This window comes from Astatotilapia calliptera, chromosome 4, assembly GCF_900246225.1.
Source record: "Astatotilapia calliptera chromosome 4, fAstCal1.2, whole genome shotgun sequence".
NCBI lineage: Eukaryota > Metazoa > Chordata > Actinopteri > Cichliformes > Cichlidae > Astatotilapia > Astatotilapia calliptera.
Window position 1 is genome coordinate 31,646,436 of NC_039305.1, and position 22,249 is coordinate 31,668,684.

Consider the following 22,249-nt stretch of genomic DNA (forward strand, 5'->3'; position numbering starts at 1 on the left):
GTGTTTTGGGGTTCAAAAGCCACAGAGACCTGGTGTTTAGAAAAAATGCGTCTCAACTGCTCCGATACTCCTGACACGTATGGGATCACTACGGGTTTTCGCTTGGGCAGCGGTTGTCCTTCCCTCCTGGATCAGCTGGAGCTTTCTTTAGGTGATTGGGGAAACCTGGAGTCAGCTGAGACTGAAGACTTGGATGAATGACGAAACATTTCTCCCTCTGAAAACGCTACGTCCACATGAACAGAAGTACAATAGGGCAAGAATAGCTTCATTGCCACACTTCATCTGCCTGTTTGGCTGTTTTCCCACAGACGTCTGTTGGACTGGATGTCTTTTTGTGACCATAGCTATCGCCATCTGGTGGCCTTTCGGTAGAAAGTTTAAGACACTTAATTGGCTTCAGTTTTCCAACATAGAAGCTGCAGCCAAGTTTTAATTTTGTCTACCAGCCATGACCCAGTTAGCCTTGGCCCGCTGATATTAGCTACTTAAGCTAAATATCATTTAGCTAACATTACCGTATCACTACGTTGAGCTAGGAGTTGCGTAGTAGTCCCTTCGATTAACTACTGCTAACTTTCTGATAACTTAACCCCCTTCTGTCGAACACCTTGCTCCTCTGTACACTTAGCAAACCACAGTGTACGATCTCAAACATGGCACTCTTCATTAGCAAGACTTTACTGTCAGAATTAGCATCATATAGAAAGTAAAGACTATAAATTAGAAAACTGTGCATATCTTGCCACAGCTTGCATGGATACATAGTTGGTCAAACCAGTTTTTTAATGTTCTAATGAAAGACATGTTCAGATCAAGCGAAAGGTAATAACATTTCACATTATCATATATTCTTTGTTCTAAACATACTAAAGTTGATGCATCGCAGTAAGAAATCCTTCATTTTTAAGCTCTTAAGATAACTATTAGGTGAAAAATTTTTTTGTCATGAACCACACAGCTGGAAACATGGTGGAAAATTCAGTCAGAGCTTCTTTTCTTTTTTATTATAGATATAAAACCATGTGTTGGCTTCCCTGTGCCAACACGGAGGCCAAATTGAATTTATCTGAGGCATATTAAAACATAACAATGGCAGTAGTATGGAAAGGTTATATATAAAGGCAGGGAATAAACTCACTACTGTTACAATAGTCACCACAGGCTACACATTACACCAGAACAAATGAGGCTGTAGCAGCAAAACTAAAGTACATGTGAGTATATTTCAGGAATAATGAATTCTACTTTTCATTTGTTAAAGAAAAATGTGGTATCGCTTCTAATAAATGTTACTCCACAGGCCATCCATCCTGGATAAAACATGCGTTTAAAGGGTTTGGTTTCCTGAAATCATGATATCTGATGATAAGTGTCCATTTCATGCTCATATACTCATTCTAAATTATCTACTGTTGCCTTCAGGGGACAGTCACACCTTTGCTGAATATCATATCCTCAGTGAGAAAAAAGTCAGTTGCTTGGGTGCTGTTTCTGCCTTTTATAGATTCAGTACCTACATCATCTCAGTTAGAATTGATCTCTGGAGAAAAGGCTGTCTTTTGGGAAAAAAACCCTGACATGATGTATGCCGACTGCCACCGCATTAATCACAGTAAAACATCCTCCTGAAACCTGCAGCACTGCAATAAAAATTGGACTTCCAACGAAAGAGAAACGAGATGCAGAGAGAACAGAGGCTTTCACCGAGTCTGAGCTACACAAATCTGCTGTGTGGTTCTATTACTGTAGTGCGTTCAAATAACTGACATCCATCTGCATAATCTTTTTATGAGAGAAAAATGTGGGATATAATGTCCATGTGGCATATCTCTGTGCCACTACTTCAATCTTTAACGTCGTGGTATACTTTACTTTTACAGATGTTTTTTTAATGTTACATCTTATCTATAACAAATAGGAAAATATTAAAAAGAATAATGCATAAAGGCATAGCATAAAAAAGTCAAAGCACAGTTATCCACTCATCTGTTTGCCTACAAACTATTTACATGTGACGTCCTGAACTGTAGCTTCAAACAACAGCCCTGTACCTTCATTTTAAAGACAAGAAGAAATAAAAATGACTTTGATGTTGTCCACTCATTGGTAAGACTTGGAATAAATAAACATTCATAAGGAACAAAGGTTATATCTTCTATTCAATTCAATTCTATTCTATTTATGTAGCGCCAAATCACAACAAACGTCACCTCACAGCGTTTTATAATGTACAGTAGATACAATATAATAGATCTTCTAAAAGCAGGATTAGTATCATCATGTAAGCCTTCATCAGTGATGATGTACATGGTGGTAGAGCCAATCCCTGAAGCGTTTGCTGCAGGTTTCCTAGTGTTTACTAGTATTTTATACTACAGTCACACTAGGATAAACTGTGGTTCGAGACCATGGCACAGAAAAATCACTGGAACCAGTGAACTTGAGATGTTGTTGTATTTGAAACAACATCCCTCTGAAGATGTGGAGCAGGTCTGCAACCACACAGTCAGTTACTGTGAAGTGACTCTGGTTCATCAAGATGGCGATAAAACAGCAATTAGGTGGAGTCAGTCTGCTTTCAGTGTAAAACTGGTGTCAAGTTTGGATGGTGCAGGGTGGTGGTATCTACAAAATGAGATGCTTTTATATAGCAATATAACCAGAAAACAACCAGCTGCAAACCAGGTTTAGACTCAGATTGATGAAAGGTGTTGGCAAAATGTTATTCCTTTACAAAGGTTTGCAAACCTTTGGAGTACCTGGAAGTGAAGCCCGTTCTTACTCCCGACGCGTAATATACCGACGATTTCTCACATCCCGAGGCGTTCCATTGGAAAGGTGACCACCCACGCTCCTATGCTACGCGCCGGATTGAGCATGAAATCGAAATCAGGATGACGCTCCTGCGGTAACACACGTTCCAGCCGTGTATTCCAGCCCTGACCCTAATCCCTAATCCTAACCATAACCTTACCTTAACCTTAGTTAGTGTTTTCCAAAGCGATTTAAGTAAAATAAACGTGCATGTGTAGATTGATTCCAAACAGTTCTCATGTTTCCTCATTTTTCCAAACTCGTAATATAGGAACGTGTTGGGTGGCGTAATATACGTGTAAGTGCAATCAGTTGGACTGCAGTTATTTGGAGACACATTTCCCAGGCGACCTGAACAATGAAAGTACTGGGCGGGACTTGAGAGATTTGCAGCCACCAACTAATTGCTGTAACTACAATGCAATCACGAAGCAAGCGCAGATTTTTCCCAGTTGCAGAGGCCGCAGTTTTAACTTTAGTGTGACTGAACCATTATTAGCCCGTTGCCTTAGCACTAAGGAAACCCACATGAATGAAAGTCTCGAAACTTGCTAGCATTACCTAATAACTTAGCACTCTACTAACTTTGAACTTAAAACCGAAACTATAGTCAAAACCAATGGATATTGTCACACTGGCTACATTATACTTTTATAAAATAGTTTTTTTAAATTAAATAAACACAAGCCCCCAAAGCCTGTTCAGTTGTCATTTTTGACCTCCAGTAGCCAAGTAACCAGTCATGAGATGTTACAATTTATTGCACAGCCACAAATATTTCAATTTCAGCTTTTAACTCCCAGCTTGTTACGTTTTACAAACTACGGCTACGTTCACTCTGCAGGTCTTGATGCTCAACTCCGATTTTTTTATCAAATCCGATTTTTTCGTCTGCTCGTTCACACTACAGATAAAATGCGACAGCAAACGCGCTCTAGTGTGAACGCTCAAAGCGGCCGCATGCACAAAAGAAGACGTCACACACAACACGCTCTGTTTAGACCCAGAACAACAGTATTGTTTGACTGATGGCCTTAATATAAAGACTTCGGACTTTACGTTTCCTAATTTTGCTTTAAGTTATAAAGTTATTTTGTTATTTACAAACTAACTTTATAACGATCATTATTGCTGTTTTAGAGGAGCGCTGCTTCAAAGGATAGCTGCAGGTTTCTGTCAGAATCTGCAGATTATACAGTACAAATAAAATGTTCACGTTTCTCCAACGCTGTCTTCCCAACATCTACACTGGACGGACAGGAAGCGTTCGCGATGTCTTCTCCGGCGCTGATAATTGGCGTCTGTCTTGTGTCGGTGACGTAAAAAATGGATTTAATGCGACATGACCATCAAACAGCAGTCGCTTTCTAAAACATCAGATATGTATCGGATTCAGCACCACATACGAAAGTGACCCAGGTCGGATTTGAAAATATCGGATTTGAGCCGTTCACACTGTCACCATGATGGGATAGATGGTCGCACAGGGTCAGAAAAGTCGGATTTGATGCGCTTTCGCCTGCAGTGTGAACGCAGCCTAAAGGACCATTTCATAATACCTCAGAAAATTTCACTACTTGTTTAAGATCATCCGTTAGGTTTAGTCAAGTGTTTGCGTGTGTGTGTGTGTGTGTGTGTGTGTGTGTGTGTGTGTGTAGGGTACCTTAACCCCCTCAGCCTGTGCGTGGAGGATGTGTGCAGCGCTGCCAGCACTCTGCCCACTGCCTGATGACCTCACACTGGTTACACTGCCGGAACTACCGACGCTGCTGCGATCTCCACCTGGAACACACACACACACACACACACACACACACACACACGACACACACATACATTCACACACGCATGCAACCGCCCAAACAACACGTATAGATTTTGTTCATACGAATGCAAACATGCAACAAGATGGATGCATACAGTCACACACACACAGACACACACACACAAACACACGCATTGAGTGGTTTAGCTGATATCCAAAGCAGTGTGGTAAGAGGTGTGACTCTCCATTGAAATGCACTGGGCAGCATGTGGTTGGATGCACAGGACGGACAGACAGGGTGACGGACGATTGAGTGACGAACAGAAAAGTGGAATAAAGACACTTTCATACATGTTGCACACACACGTGCGCGCACACACCATCTTTTCTCTTGGGTTTTCTCTCAGATTTTTTAGCTTTCTTGATGTCCCCACACAAGCAGTTGGAAAGACACGCACGCACAAAGACTGTAGACCGATGCAGATGGCTGCAGTCCTACACATAAGGCCGCTGACTTCAGCTAAGCTTCGGATGGAAGGATAAGCAGGAGATGGGAGACTGTCAGGAGCAGGTCAAAGAGTACCTGAAAGCCTTCAAACCACATCATCTTGTGGTTCAAACAAACAGATGAGTGGTTTCTGTCTTCCAGACATTTGTACTACTGTAGGCACTTAGAAATGGCAGCGCTGGGTATGAAAAGTTTTTCTGAATGGCGTCAGATACTGTTTGACCCCTGGTCAGACCTTCAGGTTTCAGGGATTGAGGGCTCAGCGCAGCGCGGCTTAGTTACCTGCCACAGGCTTGCGCAGTACCCAGATCTCTTCATTGGAGCCTCCATGGGGCCCGCTGGACGGGGTAGGAGAACTTTGAGGACTTGCCTCTGAGCCGCGACAACCTTCAACACAGAATACCACTGTTAGCCGCTAACTGACTCTAAAGTGACCGAGGAAACTGGTGTTGTTCTGCCACTTAACGCAGTAATACTTCATTTTTCTGTGGAACAGAACTATAGCAATCAGCACTGTGCTTATTTATGCAGCCATGCATTACACTTTTATTTTATAAAAACACTAATAATTGTCTATTTTGCTGCTAAATGTTCCCATTTCATAGGTAGCTGCTAACACCATGTGTCATGAGTCAACGTATGGTAGCTTTGTATTCAATTACAAGGTCCACAGAACAAGTGGGACTAACAGTAACTGTCCACATGTTCACAATAATACTGCAGGGCTTACGTCTGCTCTTTCTTTTTATATGTTTGTGATATTTAGCATTCAAATTTGACCTCAGAGTGGATTTAATATGAGGTTAGCACACAGGTCTGCACTTAATACTGCAGCTATCAATGCTACGTATGTGTACTGTACTATGTAACAAGTTCATATGATATATATTTATATATATTATATGTATAAGTTTGTATAAAATACATGAGATTATATCTGCTCCTTAAATATACTTTAAACCAAGTGCAGGCCGTGGTAACGGCTGACGTTTGCAGATTACTGAGGTTCCCAGATTAGGCTTAACGCCTCTCAGTGGCCTCACATTTTCTCATGTTAGTCCTAAATCGCTTCAGACGACATCATCTTGAATCACAACCTGCCTTGATCCATAAAAAAAGTTGCAATGGATAAATTTACACTGTCGTCTGGAGTATGTTCATATTCATATTCGTCCTATTCTCAGAACAGCAAGGATAAAGTGGAGTTAATTAAGTTAACTCTAAAGTAATTCTTGAAAAAGACAGGAAGTAAGTCCAGTAGGAGAGAGGAGCAATAAAGGAAAGGTTTCAAACTTACACACATTCTCTCTCTCACACACAGAAAAAAACACAGCATATATATATAGATATATGAAAACATTTATATACCAATAGTACATAAATAAATCCATAACATGAAAATCTGTGTATATACACATATATGCCATAATGTACATACACATACATATATAATGCATCCAAAAATATGTGATTATATATGTTGGGCTTTTCAGAATGGGGCTGCTGTAGTGCATTTGGAGAGTATTATAAATAAACCATTATAACCATCTTAATAAGGGCTGGATAATGGTTTACATGTGTGACCAACAGTGCTGCAGAGAAACTGAGCTGCGATGCTCCTTGTGGACATTTTGCATCCCTCAGAGTGACCTTGGGAACGTTATTGACCAGTCTGTTTCCACATCCTTTCATAGAGCCCGATATTCCAGCTGCTTGTGAAATGTGCCGTCTTTGAACCATCGAGGCTCAGAGAAAACATGCTGAGCTGACATAGTTGTGATGAAGAAAGGAAGGACTCGTTTTCCTCGAGGTAACAGAATGGTCTCCCATTCACAGAGCCGTTTACAATCAGTGAAAAACTTACCTGCACAGCACTGACGGGGACATTTTCTAGCAATGTATTTGGGTCTTTTATGCAACACTTGACATTTTATACCTTGTAAGTTGCCAACTTTTACATAGTCTTTTTTTCTCCCCCCTAATATCTCATGTTCAACAATCAAAGAAGATAAAATTTGTATTATTCAGGAAGCAGTTTCTCACTGAATAGCTAGAAAATGTCCCCGTTTGGTAAAGAGAAACGCCAAAAGTATTACAAACACAAAGCTGTCAAACTAAAACTCCTCCCAATATGAAAAGAAAAACACCTTTACTGTATGTTTCTTTCAATCATAACAATTTCTAACTCTCCAAACCCTTCAACACATGTACAGACCTAAGAGTTTATTGAAATAATTCACCAACTCACTCACACACAAACACACACTCACATCCAGTGACAGTAAGTGAACAAGGTGGGTAAAAGTGATGGTAAAATGAACAGACGTGAAACGGCACGCAGGACGAGGACAGAACAGAAAACACTCTGGCTTGTTCAGGAGAGGGCTTCGAGTGGAGCGTGTCGGGATAAGGAGCAGGGCTGCCCTGGTGGCTGGGACGATGGTGAAATTCAGGGAAGGAGGGAAGAACAAAAGGAAACGGAAACGGGGGGAAAGAACTGTAAAAACCAAAAACTACAAATCAAGACAACTAAAGCACAAACCAACTCAGGAGAACAGAGGTTTGTCACAAAATGAGGAGCCTACCCAGCCTAACTTCTCTTATTAGCAAAGACGCTGAAAGCATTTTTTAAAAATGTGGCGCTGCTGTTCAGTTGCACCACTTTAACGTGGCAAAGACCAAGGAACTGATCGTGGACTTCAGGAAGACCAGGAAACACTTGACCCCTGTTTCAATCCAGGGGGTCAGTGTTGACATTGTGGAGGACTATAAATACCTTGGAGTACACATTGACAATAAACTGGACTGGGCTAATAACACCACAGCACTTTACAGGAAGGGCCAGAGTCGTCTCTATTTTTTGAGGCGACTGAGGTCCTTCAACATCTGCCAGAAAATGCTGAGGATTTTCTATGAGTCTGTGGTGGCCAGTGCGATCCTCTATGCTGTTGCATGCTGGGGGAGCAGGCTGAGGGTCGCAGATGCCAACAGACTTAATAAACTGATCCGTAAGGCCAGCAATGTTGTGGGGATGGAGCTGGACTCCCTCAAGGTGGTGTCGGAGAGGCGGATGCTGTCCAAGATAAAGACAATGTTGGATAACACCTCCCACCCACTCCATGACATGTTGGTCAGTCACAGGAGCTCGTTCAGTGAGAGACTGAGATTACCGAAAAGCACCACTGAACGACACAGGAAATCATTCCTGCCTGTGGCCATCTCCCTGTACAACGCATCCACTTAACACACTGTTTACTGCAACAGCTACACATGTTTCTTTTCCAAATATTTATTTATAAGTGACTTATTTATGTATGTATGTATGTATGTATATATATGTATATATTGTACTATTCTTAGTTAGCGTATTGTCTGTCTTGTCTTAATGTTGGTTTAAAATGGAGCACTGTAACAAAAAATAATTTCCCCCAGGGATCAATAAAGTATTCTGATTCTGATTCTGATTCTGATTAACAGCATCGACTGCTTGTCTGTCTTCTGCTCATCTGTTGGGCTGTTTTTACTGAAAAGGTCTGAATACAACCAAATAACGTAAAATAGTTTTCTGCAAAATGAATCAGTAATTTAAGCCTAACTCTAACCCTACGCACTGAGAGTACTGGCATTTCAAGGGATGAAGATAACAGTCCTTCTAACTGACACATATTTACATCAGTCCCATCAATGACTGTTTTGCCTAAATATAGGGTCAACCTCAGAGTTCTTGCCCCAAGTGGAAGAGTTTAAGTATCTCTGGGTTTTGTTCACATGTGACGGGAGAAAGGAGCGGGAGATCGACAGATGGATGTGGATGCTGTAGCTGTCTGTGGTGGTGAAGAGAGAGCTGAGTGCAAAAGCAAAGCAATTTACCGGCTGATCTACGTCCCTGCCCTCACCTATGGCCACGAGCTGTGGGTAGTGACCGAAAGAACGAGACTGCAGATACAAGCGGCAGAAATGAGCTTCCTCCGAAGGGTGGCTGGCCTCTCCCTTAGAGATAGGGTGAGAGGTTTGGCCATCCGGGAGGGGCTCAGAGTAGAGCAGCTGCTGCTCCACATCGAAAGGAGCCAGCTGAGGTGGTTCGGGCATCTGACAAGGATGCCTCCTGGGCGCCTCCTGGGTGAGGTGTTCCAGGCCTGTCCCACCGGGAGGAGGCAGACCCAGGAGGCGCTCTGGTTACCAGCAAGTTGTCTTGGTTAGGCTATTTTTTGTTTAGCCAAACGTTATATTGGCAACCTTTCAGAAACTAGAAGCTGGTACCTTTCAAATGAAGTCTTGCATATTCACTTTCTTATTATTATGTTATATTATGCATTATGATTTTTCTCCTAAACACTGTTCGATTTCCTAACCTGAATCCCACCCACTACCCCAGATGAGCTGCCAGAGGTTAACCCTAACCCTGTCCTGTATTTAGGAGAAAGGTGAAATGGTCTCTTATAGGGAAAATAAATGTGCATAGGTTTTCTCATGTGTCAGTTTGACTATTTTCTTTTTTTGCTGACTGATAATAAAAATAAAAGTTAACTTCTCATACTGGTTAGGATTAGTGTTGGGACTAGGGTTAGAACTGACCACAGAGGGTTAAGAGGTTAATGTATATTAAAGCAATTTGAATGTAATGAGGGAATAGATTTCATGGATAATAATGGAAAATAACACAGAAAAAACAATATACATCTGAGTTTTATCACCTAACCCACTTGAAACGACTGTTATGTATGCTGGAGATTAAAAAAGACAAACTCTATCTAAACTTTTATGGTTCTTATTTAATAATCTTTTTTTTTTTTTTTTACATATAATGTCATTCCTGTAACTGTATGTATTGCATATTTTTGTGCAATGGTCTGCAACTATTTCCCTGCACGGTTTGATCTCTGTCCACAGAGCCAACTGAAATAATAACACCAGAAATATCAGGTGGTCTAAACTCTTCTTCCCCAAAGCGGATTCTGGATCTCAGTAATGGAAATGACAACAGCAACAATTGAAAAACAAAAGTTAGACAGTATGAGCAACACATAAAACTACATGGATAATGATTTAATAACAGAAAACTTTAATGGATGCCTTCGTAACAGGAAAAATGCCAATTTGAATCTTACATAGCCGATCAGATTTTTTTAAACTTGCAATTAGTTCATAAAACATAAGGAAAGCATCCCTTAAAGCTTTCATAATAATAAACATAATAATAAACATAATAATAATGATAATAATAATAACAATAATAATAATGAGAAAGGGGCCGTGTACCTGGGGCAGCAGGTGTGTCTCCCTGTGGGCTTGTCACGGGTGACCTGTTATAGCCAAAGGAAGTGAAAAGTGGAAGCAGTGGCTGATGGGAATGTGGTGGAGGAGGAGGCGGTGGAGGCAGGATATGGATCTGATGGAACGTGGTGTCGTTGCCGTTGACTACTGCGTTGGCAGGGGCAACCGTCGCCGGGGCAACCAGCGGTATCTTTTGAAACTGTTGAGTGCAAATGACTGTGCTGGCCAAACCTAGATAACACCCACCGTGACGACACACGGAAAACACACACACAACCAGCCAACAGTGAGCCACCACCACGTGACAAACAAACGACAAGACAGAGAATTACATGTAAGAAAAAAGGGAAGAAAAAAAAGGAAAATTAAAAACAAGGACTGAAGTTAGAACTCAAACCAAGAGGAAGAGGGGAATGAAGGACAAAGCTGATGTAGTAGATGCAGTGAATGACAAACAGCTGTGAGCATCAGTGGAATGAAATGAACGGAGCGCTGCCGTGAAAGTGGAAATGGGCTGAGGGGCTGATAATAAACTTGCACTTGAATCAAGCAGTGGTACTGTGCAAAACAGCAAATATGTTCTGTTGCATGTTATTAGCTACAAGTGTTACTTCTACGTAACATGTAGGTCTTTCACTCACATGTGCCAGTTTTAGTAAATGTTGGTGGTAGAGACCTGCCTCAGCACAGAGGAGCAAATGAATATAAATATCTTGTTTGTATCAACCATTGTGGAGAGGCTGTGTAGCATCTTACGACAGCAGCTGCATACTTTTGTTGGAATAGCATTTTATTTTTCATGTTAACATAATAACAACTTTTAGAATATGGAAAGAAGACGTTCTGAACCAGAGATAGCACTTTAGTAATGAAGCTAGCTGAACACATGCTAACCTGATGCTAACCTGATGCTAACCTGATGCGATGTTAGGACTGTCCTCTCTCTAGTGTGCGAGCTAACAACATAATTGGCCATTCAATATATTTTATTCCTTACAGGTGCATACTTAAAATGTATTTCACTTTTGTTGTATTAGTATTTTGTGTATTATTTTCACTTTAAATTTGCTACTTTGTTGCAAGTCATTAGCCAGTTGTAACCAAACAATAAAATGTAGCATTGATGACTCCTAGCTTTAGTACCGGCTGGATAAGTAGCCACCCTTTGCTTTGTTGACAGCGCTGCAAACCCTTGGCCTTCTGTCACTGACCTTCATGGTGTAGTCACCTGAAATGGTTTTCACTTCACAGGTGTGCCTTGTCAGAGTTTATTTGTGGAGTTTCTTGCCTTCTTAATGAGGCTGGGACCATCAGTTGTGTTGCACAGAGGTCAGGTTGGTACGCAGCTGACAGCCCTATTTGACAACTGTTAGAATTCATATTATGGCAAGAACCAATCAGCTAAGTAAAGAGAAACGACAGGCCATCATTACTTTAAGAACTGAAGGTCAGTCAGTCCATAACATTGCTCAAACTTTGAACGTGTCCCCAAGTGCAGCAGCAAAAACCATCAAGTGCTACAATGAAACTGGTTCACATGAGGACACGAAAGGAAGACCAAGAATCGCCTCTGCTGCTGTGGATAAACTCATCCAAGCCACCAGCCGCAGAAATTGCAAGTTAACAGCACCTCAGAGTAGAGCCCAGATGAATGCCACACAGAGCTCCAGTAGCAGACTCATCTCTACATGTTTAGAGGAGCATGAATCAGGCCTTTATGGTCAAATAGCTGCTAAGAAACCACGGCTAAGGAAAAGCAACAAGAAGAAGAGATTTGTTTTGGGCAGAGAAACACAAGGAGTGGACATTAGACCATCTGTGCTTTGGTCTGATGAGTGCAAATTAGAGATCTTTGGTTCCACCTGCCGTTCAGCAGAAAAGCTGAACGGAGGATGGAGGTGTTGTGTACCATTCCATCCGGGTTGCGTTTAGTTGGACCATCGTTTATTTTTCAACAGTACAATGACCCCAAACACACCTCCAGTGCTGTTTGACCAAAAAGGAGAGTAATGGAGTGCTAGCCAGATGCCCTGGCCTCCACAGTCACCTGACCTAAAACCAGTGGAGATGGTTTGGAATGAGATGGACCTCAGAGTGAAGGCAAAAGAGCCATCGAGTGCTCAGCATCTCTGGGAACTCCTTCAAGAATGTTGCAAAACCATTTCAGGTCACGACTTCGTGAAGCTCATTGAGAGAAGGCCAAGAGTGTGCAAAGCAGTAATCAAAGCAAAGAGTGGCTACTTTGAAGAATCTAAAATTTAAAGCACGTTTTGAGTTATTTTACACTTTTGTGTTTAATTCCAAATGTGTTCATTGGTAGTTTTGATGCCTTCCACATTTTACTGAAGTCTATAATTCTATATAATGTATTGCTAGTAGTAGCAGCAGCACAACACTAGCACAACAACGCTGACTTAACAAACCTGCAAAACATTTATAGCTAATATATCTATAATATTTATAACTAGATAATTGCCTAGACATTCTTTCACAAGCTAGCTGCTAAAGTTTGTTCTGTTTTTGTGATTGGTCACTCTACACTGAAACTAAACGCTTAAATGCACGAGCGTTATTACAACATTTAGGACAAATTATGAACGGTTGTCTCTGAAAGGTTTTGCTGCTGCTTCCCTGTTAGCGGGAATAAAAGAGCAGATGAGAGCAATATAACATGGAGAGGGAACTGACTGAGAGAAAAGAATAATTAAAAATTGATGAAAAACAGCTGAGTAAATGAAACTTCCTGTTAGAACAGCTGCTGCTGATGCTGCACAGTGTGTATCTGTGTATGCGCGGATGAGCGGTAGCAGTGATTAGTCAGTCTGGCTCTGCAAGCCAAGTGGGAGCATTCCAGCTGTTTCTGCACTGCATACAGCTGCCGTATACAGTATAAGACGGCGTACAGCTGCTGCATGATTTAGTGTATGAAAGGATGGGTGATGCCACAATAGTGCCGAGGTGGTAATGCAGTGTGCAAAGGTAATCAGAGGAGGACGTGATGAGCATGAACAGACAACAGGTAACGGCTGTCAGTGGTGAGCAACAATTAGAGAGACACTCATACAGACTAAGACAAGAAGACATATACTGGTAAACAGAACTACCAGACCTATAGGGACCAACACGACAAACAATTAAAAACATCTGAGCCTCTCTGTGGCTGCTCAGTCACACCGAGATGACAGGATGGGTCTGAATATGTTGTGTACGTTTCATCCAGGTGAATAAAAGCTGATTAAGATGGAGGGGCGCACCAAGCAATGAAAGTTTACATGCTAAACAAATAAATGTTTGATACTTTGGGGGAATGTCTATTCATGCAGAGGGTTAGAAGACAACAGCCAGTAGTTTCATCTTAAACCCTGAAAAAAGGTTTAAACTAAAACATGTTTATACTTTTTTATAAAATCAGATCTAGCGTGCTAAATGTTAAGCTTTAAAGGTGCTATTAGGGAGATTTTCTTACCTCTGATCAAAGCCAGGCTAGCTGTTTTCAGTCTTGCTAAAGTTAAGCTAATCGGCATACAAATACGACATGTTGTCAGTTTTCTCACCTAATGCTACTTTTATAGCATTTGGTGAGAAACAACAGGGTAACTACTTATATAAAATACATAAGCACACATTTCTGAGCTCCATTAAGCCACTTGTGCTAAGCTAAGCTAAGCTATCTGCATGCTAGGAGCAGCACCTTAATATTATCGTTTCCCATGTAAAGGCAGACATTTTTATGTCAAATTAGTCCTTTCATGTACTCAACTAAAAGTACATAAATGTTTAGCTTTGGTTTTATTTATATTTTCCTGTCAACATTAAGAGGTGAGGGTAAGCTGCAACCACAGACATGTAAAACATGGACGTAGCTTTTGGGCTGGAAAGATTCGGTGCAAACGCTTTTCACTCATTTCAGGCCACACTGAATAAAAAAAGTCTATTTTCTAAATGTTAGTCAAACTGTGTTTAAAAATAGAGGATTATCTGCATTAAGCTCATTGGCAAACATCATGTGATCGACAATTCGTTAACCAATGAGCAACCGGTTTCACTGCCAGTGTGTGACATCATGGTGACTTCATCCGTCTTTTACACTGTCTGTGGTGGCATAAGAAAGATGTTGATAATTGTGGGATATATAACCTTGTGTCGACCACCTGAATGTTTTGGGTTTGGGGGTTTTTTGTTATGATTTTTTCCCCAGGTTGATGCTGTACTATCAAAAATTCCACCAGGCTTGGACCTTAACTTGAGCAATGCGGAGATGACAGGTGGCTGTATGGTACCACTTTGATGCTGGCTGACTCACAGACAGCTCCTCTCCCACTGTATGAGATGAAAGCGATGAAAGTCTCTGATGTGACTTCTATTTTAACTCGCTCTATTCAAAAAAAGCTGGCTGAGGGTTTTTATCGAATTTACCTTTAATGTACGGGTTTTACAGATGTTTGCCTCCGAGTATCTCCTGCGTTCGCTCCGAGTGTGCACACGTGCCTGACTCATGTGCAGAAGCTTTTTAGCAGCCAGCTTCATCAAAATTTCAAAAGCAGCTCCAACACGACCTTACATGCACGCACATATACACGCAAACTCACCTGTGCGTTTGCTGATGACCTCCACCATGGTGGATGGAAAGTAGCCCACGCGGTCATTTCCTGTCCGGTTGTCATGGATACAGCCTTTCCAGCGTCCGTCGGGGTGCTGCTCCAAAACCTGCGAGGCGAGCACATCCACTACATTAAATGTGGACAATACATAAATTAATAAATGATTAATACCACAGAATTTAATTTAAAGCTTTCCAACGTGATTACTTTATAATTTTATTCTTTTAAAAAACACAAAGCTGCACATTTGGTGCTGAATCCCCAAAGTCAACTTGTTCATTCAGACCCTGAGGAAAAAAGCGTTGGCACTACTTGGCTTCCTCACTACTGTAATAAGTCCCCAAAGGCTTCAAACATGCTCATAAATATTCATCACTGCGATGAAGGGAGTGAAAACATGCTTCTGTAAAACACGCTCACGGCAAATAAAGGATGCTGAAACCATCGTCCTTGCATTTCTGATTCCAGTAAACTGCAACGATGGAAAAGTGTCCTATCTGTTAGGTTAATCAGTGGATTGGAGGTAGGACTCTGAGTCTGCAGGGATTACGCAGTGTCACCATTTTTTTCAAATGTTTGGTAAATCATTTCATACAAAATGGCACTTTTTGTTTTTTTCTGGCAGTGAAAAAACAAATATTCACATATGACACACTTCTTTTAATATTTTCAAGGTTTTTTTTCTTCGTTTAAAACCTGAATGATGAAATCACTGCCAGAAATATGACATTTTTTGTGTGTTTGTTGACCCTTTATATCATTTATTATCAAATTTTAATCTGCATATATGAGTTGTCATTTCTATCACATTTGATACATGAGCCATATTTTTGCAATTTAGTCTTGAAAAATTTGTCATGCAATTTATATCATTTTTTTGAGGGTAAAAAAAGTCATGCTGATGATGTAGACGTCTCAAAAACTCACAAAAACACATGTAACCAATACCATACGCTTGGCTTTCAAGGGTTAGCTAAAATTAACAATATTGTAACTGCCCCTGAAGCTACTCTAAGAGGCCGGTGAAGAATTTATATTTTTTAAAGAACAATATTCGTGCACTTTTCAAGCTTCAGTGGAAATGTATCCACCTATTTGAACTTCCAGAATTAATAGCTTATACAAAACAGTTATGAATGATCAGCAGCTCGTTTCAATCATATTATTATGGAAGACAAAGTTTTGCCTCACAAATTTACAGCTTTTTTAAAAATTCATGAGCCTCCAATGAACACAATACACCATCACACTAAATCCTCTTGCTTCTGACAGGAACAGCTGCTTTACCGTGATGACATCTCCTGCTTTGATGTTGAGGCTGGTCAGGTCATAGTTGTTGCAGTAATCCTTCAGAGCTCGAACCTGAAGGGCTGCAGACGCATCTGAGCGGCAAAGAAAGTAAATTATCATTGTGAAGTTGCTACACAATAATGATGAACTGTGCAGAACAATCCTATTGATGTAAAAATGTGTCAATAAAGAACTTTACATTCTCAACATGACATCATTATTAATTTATCACAGTATAGTTTTACCTTTAAAAAGCACGACCAAAAGAAACTTGATAGAAAAGTAAACTGTAAATACATATATGATAATTGAATATATGAATACAGTTTTTAAAAGTATACATTTGTAATTCTATAATTATAATAACGGGTAAACTGGCTGCTTGTTTGAGATGGATGCAGTCTGTACTGCTAGCAGCTGGTTAGCTTAGCACAGGGGTGGGCAACTCCAGGCCTCGAGGGCCGGTGTCCCTGCAGGTTTTAGATGTGTCCTTGAACCAACACAGCTGATTTAAATGGCTAAATTAGCTCCTCAACATGTCCTGAAGTTCTCCAGAGGCCTGGTAACGAACTAATCATGTGATTCAGGTGTTGACCCAGGGTGAGATCCAAAACCTGCAGGACACCGGCCCTCGGGGCCTGGAGTTGCCCACCCCTGGCTTAGCACAATCATTTTGTTGATTAAACTATGTCTGTCCATTGTGCTTTTCATTCGACCATCTATTCCTCTCTTTTGTTACAGATACAAACATCCATCCTACCCCTCAGCAGTTGTTTGATCTCTTTGCTGGCTTGTGTTGCAGTGAACTGGTAGACGATGTCCAGCGCAGTCTGGCTGTACGTGTTTCTCACAGTGGCATTGATACCACTCTGCAGAAGAGGGGACAATTTACAATTCTGGTTATTACATTAACAGCCCTGTAACAGCCGTCTGCATACAGCAAAAAGATCCCACGAAACACACTCTATCCAGCTACTTAGACTCAGAAATGAGAACATCTAGATGCTGATTAAACGCCGTAGGGATGCGATGATTTACCATAATTGACGTCAGGATAACATAACCCTAACTCCCTGGGCCTCTTCTGCTAATTACACCCGCATCTTACTTTTCTGCCGAGGCAGCTGAGAGCCAGAGAGCAATATCACGTTTAAATCTGTTGACACAAATGTAGGCCGAGGGAACAAAGATGAATTCAGTCCAAAGACGCTTCAGGGTGAAGGCTGGTAACCTTTTCGCAGCTCGGGAGCTAAATGACACAGTTAGTTTATTGTGCCGAAACACACACAGTCACTTAAGCATGAAACCTCGTGGCGTGTTCAAATCAACCATACAGGCGGTCGTTTCGTTATTTGCCCTGCTGGCATAATTTTGAGCATAATTATTTCTGATTTTTATTTAGGTGAATATAGGACACACTCAGCATTCATGTCAGTATTTAGTAAAATGATGTTAAATGTTTACTAATAAATATCATGTGTTTTCCAAAACAAATCAGAAACATCAGTTTGAATAGCTTTATGTAGCATTATTATCACACTGACCTTCAGCTTAATCTATTGACCATGGAGGAAAGGTCAGAGGTCAAAGGTGACATGATTGCAAATCTTTAGGTGAGCTGGATTCCAGATTAGTTATGTGCAGTAGCGCAATCCTGCTGCTACCTACTGCACCCCTGCATGTGCACTGAGACACAAACCCAACTCTTTGCAGCTGTAGTTCCACTCACCTCCAGCAGGAGTCTCACTGCTTCAGTCTTTCCACAGAGGGCAGCTTCATGCAGGGCAGTGCCTGCTTTGGTCTGCCTGTTTATGTCGATGCCAGCCTGGATCAGCAGCCTGCCGGGAGAGGCACCAGGCGGAACAGAGAGCGAGAGAGGATAAAACAGGCAAGTTCAAAAGTATAATAAAAGACAACGAGGAAAGGTGACGTGAGAAAGATCATTTCAAAAGAGAGAGGTGAGAAAATCAGGAGAGGTGTTAAAACACTGATGCGCACATGTAAGCATGCAGGAACAAGGGGACTCCAAGGTGGGAGCATGTGCACAAAGGAACATTACAAAATAGAAAAATATACTTTTGATCAAAATGTTTACATAAGGAGCCAAATATAATTCTATTTAGTTATTTTGCTGAATCACACTTTAAGCAGGACATATTCAGGTCGTTCTGTTTGATACACTGGTTACTTTTTACTTACAACATATAAAATATGAAGATGTTGAATATCAGAGAGCTCTGATAGTCTTGAGGAATCCGCTGTGCGCTGCACGGTGTGCTATCTCGGTCTATGGGAGCCAGACCTGAGCTGACCTTGCTCAGCTCAGGTCTGGCTTCCTATTTCATGATGTCATTCATCGAGCTTCCTGATTTGCAACAGTAACTCTAAAGACTAATTTTGTTTTATAGATGGCATCTTTTTTACAGTGGTGGAGACAAGCGTCCACCCTCTGATGTCTTTATTAATTATAATGGTGACTGCAGCAGCAGACGGCTGCCCCTCCCTGAGCCTGGTTCTACTGTGGGATTCTTCCTGTGGTGGGAGTTTTTCATCCCCACCATCGCCAAGTGCTTCCTCACAGGGAAACTGAACTTAAGTAGCAAAGACTGAGGATCACTCAGATCTGTTTGGCCACATAGCACACATAGCTACTAAACATCAGCATGGTAAGTGTGATGATATCAGGACACTGATGTTAGCTTCTAGCTTAGCCGCAGGTAATTGAAAAATCTGTGTGTCCATCAGGCCACACAGGCTGTACTTGTTTGTAGCATCAGTCACTGATAATGTTGGTTTTTTTAATTGGATTTGTTGACAATGAGTACAGAAAATCAGCAGTTTGACCCATAAAATGACAGGATCAGAGAAAAGTTCATTAAAAAATAAATAAATAAACGACAGAAAGAAAATGAAAAAGCTGCCAAAAGCGCGTTTAATTTTCCTCTTACTGTGAGTAAGTGTGCGTGTTGTCTTCCACATGGCTGGCCATGACTAATGAGCATCATTTATCAGTGTCACTTCAGCCGCACCGTGCTCCATCAACTATGACAATCTTTATTCTCTGGCTCTGTTTTGAGCTCCTTTTCTCTCCATCTCGTCTTTTACTTCCTCTCTCTCTCCTGTCCTCCTGCGCTCTCCTATCTTCCCTCAGTTGCAGGTCTGTCTCTCATTTCTCATCTTTCACCACCTGCCTTTGTGTGTCCCCGCCAGGCAAGCCGGTGTCTGCACCGACACATACACAGCAGCTCTGAGTTACTTCAAAAGTATTTGAGAGCGAACGGAGAAACTAATGGACTCTGCCGTATGTGCGTTTACCCGCCGTGGCGCATCATTCAGCGGCGATCTTTTCAGGCTCTGTGCTAAACGCTGCCATCACCAAGGCAACGGGAGTCTTTTTGCCGCGATGCACGCTTGCAAAAAAATAAATGAATAAAACACAGATCCATGCTGAGATGAGCTTATAATGACTGAATATTTAGCGTGATAAAGTGCAGTGTGGATTTGGAGTGCCATCAGCTGTCTCCAGATCTCTACAGTGTATTTAGGACTGATGCATCAGCAGTGACGCTCTGCCATTTGCTCCATTATTCTTTGCCTGTGTTGGATTATACGGTTCCCCTGCTGTGTTACACATCTGTTTGATCAGCAGTCTGAGGAGGACATTTAAAGCCAGTTTATCATTAGATGTGTGTGTGTGTGTGTGTGTGTGTGTGTGTGTGTGTGTGTGTGTGTGTGTGTGTACCTGATGATGTCTATGTGTCCATTCTTAGCAGCTAGATGCAGCGGAGACGTCCCATTAGGGTCGGTCGTGTCTCCTTTTTTGGGCTCCAGCAAAGCAGCGCACATGTTACTAGACAGCAACAACTGGACCACCTTACACACACATAAACAAAGAGAAGATAAGCAACACATTGTTGCACTCTTGTTGATGAATACTGATTGAAACCGTAGGTTCTTACCCCAACTCTGCCAAACTCACAGGCCAGGTCCAGAGGGGTTTTCCCTGCGTTATCCACGATGCACGGGTTGGACTGGTGCTGCAACAGCATCTCAGACTGGAGACGGGGCACACAGACACATGAGACAAAAATCCATACGCTCAAAGGGCAAAGAAAAGGGCACGAGTATCACAAGGATCACAATGTGAGAAGACAGCCTCTCACAAAACAGAGATGAAGACGTAGAATCAGAGCGCTTTTCAATACTGAGCTGTTTCTCTTATGACACAGATTTTTGTAGGCTTTTCTTTTTTTAAATAAACAATTTTAATACTGAGGGGGTCACTCCCACTAGGTTTATATCTGGGACTCTCCACCATTTGACCTTAGAACTGAAGAAGCTTCTCGGATGAGAGGTGAAACGTCTTCAAGCAACTTAAAGAAGTCCAGACGCTTTTCTTTGCAAGCTCCTTTGACTTTAATACTGAGGGTTTTTTCAGAAGTTACATTTTAACAGGCTTCTGACAAACACCATTTCCCATGATCCTCTACAAAGCAAAACTCTTAATTTGAAAAGCTCTGAAGGTAGCATCGAACGTTTACTCGATCCACGCCACAGGAACAAAAGAGTAAGGAGTGTAAAGGTGCGTTCGCCAGCTTGGAAACTAGATCGTTTGCAAAGCAAATTAAAGGAAGGATCAGTGTCTCAGCAAGGAGCCGCCCGAACAGCTTCAACCTGCTTCAGCACATATTGTCCAAGATTTTGTAAATGATCTGCAGGGATGAATACCATACTTCCCAGTTTGGTGTTGTGATGATGGCGAAGTCTTACCAGCGATTGTGAATAAAGTTTGTGGCGCACTCAGTCGGGTTGAGACCTGCTCTGCAGGACAAACTCTATGACAACATAAACTTGTTTCCAGCACAGGGCTCGAGAGTGCGACCACATTTCTCAATGGTGCGACTAAAAGAAATCCCAGGTCGCACCGGTGCGACCAGCTGTTCAAGTAAAAAAAGGTCTGCAACTCTGAAAGTCTGTGTGGTCAACAACAGACACACATCAGGCCCATATCGTGGTCTAAACCAATCAGAGATCAGATGCCCAATGTAAGATGCTCAGATTTAAGATGTTCACTTCGAGGCACTTTTAATTTTGACTTTCATTTTTGGAAATGTTTCATCACATTTGATCTCTGATGTGAAATGACCCGTCCATGTGAGGAGCCAAGTGGGCACAAACCGTGCCAGCCCACGTCCCCTGCAGCACAACAGCACTACTGTCAGCTTTTCCATTTAATTTGTAATACAGTAAATAACTCATCCATTACGTAACGCCCTCGGGATTTCATAATGGAACAAAAACATAAAACAGCATCGATGGAAGGCACAGCACAATCCCAGAATGTGACGCCTCACATGTTAGAGACTCCATTCTACATTATGCTGCATAAAAATACTATAAAAATGTTCTGCTCTCTCGTTACACTGGATAAAGTGTGCAGAACAATAAGATGTGCAAAGGTTTCAACACACTGAAGGCTGCATGGGTCTGTTAAAGGGACGGCCTTCTGACATTCAGACACAGGTCAGTTTGACTTCGTAGGCTATAAATGTTTACAGCTGACGATGTTTGTTAAGAAAAAAGAAGAATTCAGTAAATGCTGAGAGCGAGGCTGCACCACAGCAAGGAGTTCATTATGTTTTCCTTTCTTTGCAGCTTAAAATGAACAAATGAGAACGATACTGTGGGCTGAAGCCTCTAGTGTCTGTGTTTTTAAATGTCTCCTGAATGCTTTCAGTTTGCTTTGTTGGATTATAAATGATTCATTTTTCATCTGTAGTCAGTTTCTGTAACTTTTTGTATTTGAACTTCCACATGGAGAGCGGCTGCAGAGTAAAGCTTCAGTCCAGTTTGTTACCCTCTATAATCACAGATATTTAATCAAGTAGCAGCAGCGCGTCTCCAGCTGTGCAGCCAGGAAACGCACATCTCTTCTTTTTTCTACTGCATGTTACCTGCTGCAGTTGATCTGCTATATTTGACTGTTGTTTCTCT

At 41.5% G+C, this 22,249-nt stretch overlaps 1 protein-coding gene across 6 annotated transcripts in view; it reads right to left on the reverse strand.

Annotated features, from left to right (window-relative positions):
• Positions 1–22,249, reverse strand: part of caskin1 (CASK interacting protein 1) — a 119,662-nt gene that overhangs the window by 18,470 nt on the left and 78,943 nt on the right. For 3 of the 6 annotated variants that reach the window (XM_026166135.1, XM_026166139.1, XM_026166136.1), the window contains exons 5-13: positions 20,215–20,310; positions 19,998–20,128; positions 17,985–18,093; positions 17,016–17,124; positions 16,253–16,347; positions 14,954–15,071; positions 10,350–10,595; positions 5,373–5,477; positions 4,481–4,599 (exon numbers count right to left, since the gene is read on the reverse strand). In XM_026166135.1, coding sequence (XP_026021920.1) covers positions 4,481–4,599; positions 5,373–5,477; positions 10,350–10,595; positions 14,954–15,071; positions 16,253–16,347; positions 17,016–17,124; positions 17,985–18,093; positions 19,998–20,128; positions 20,215–20,310 — 1,128 coding nt within the window. The remainder of the gene's footprint in view (positions 1–4,480; positions 4,600–5,372; positions 5,478–10,349; positions 10,596–14,953; positions 15,072–16,252; positions 16,348–17,015; positions 17,125–17,984; positions 18,094–19,997; positions 20,129–20,214; positions 20,311–22,249) is intronic. The other 3 variants (XM_026166140.1, XM_026166137.1, XM_026166141.1) reach the window with 3 other exon arrangements.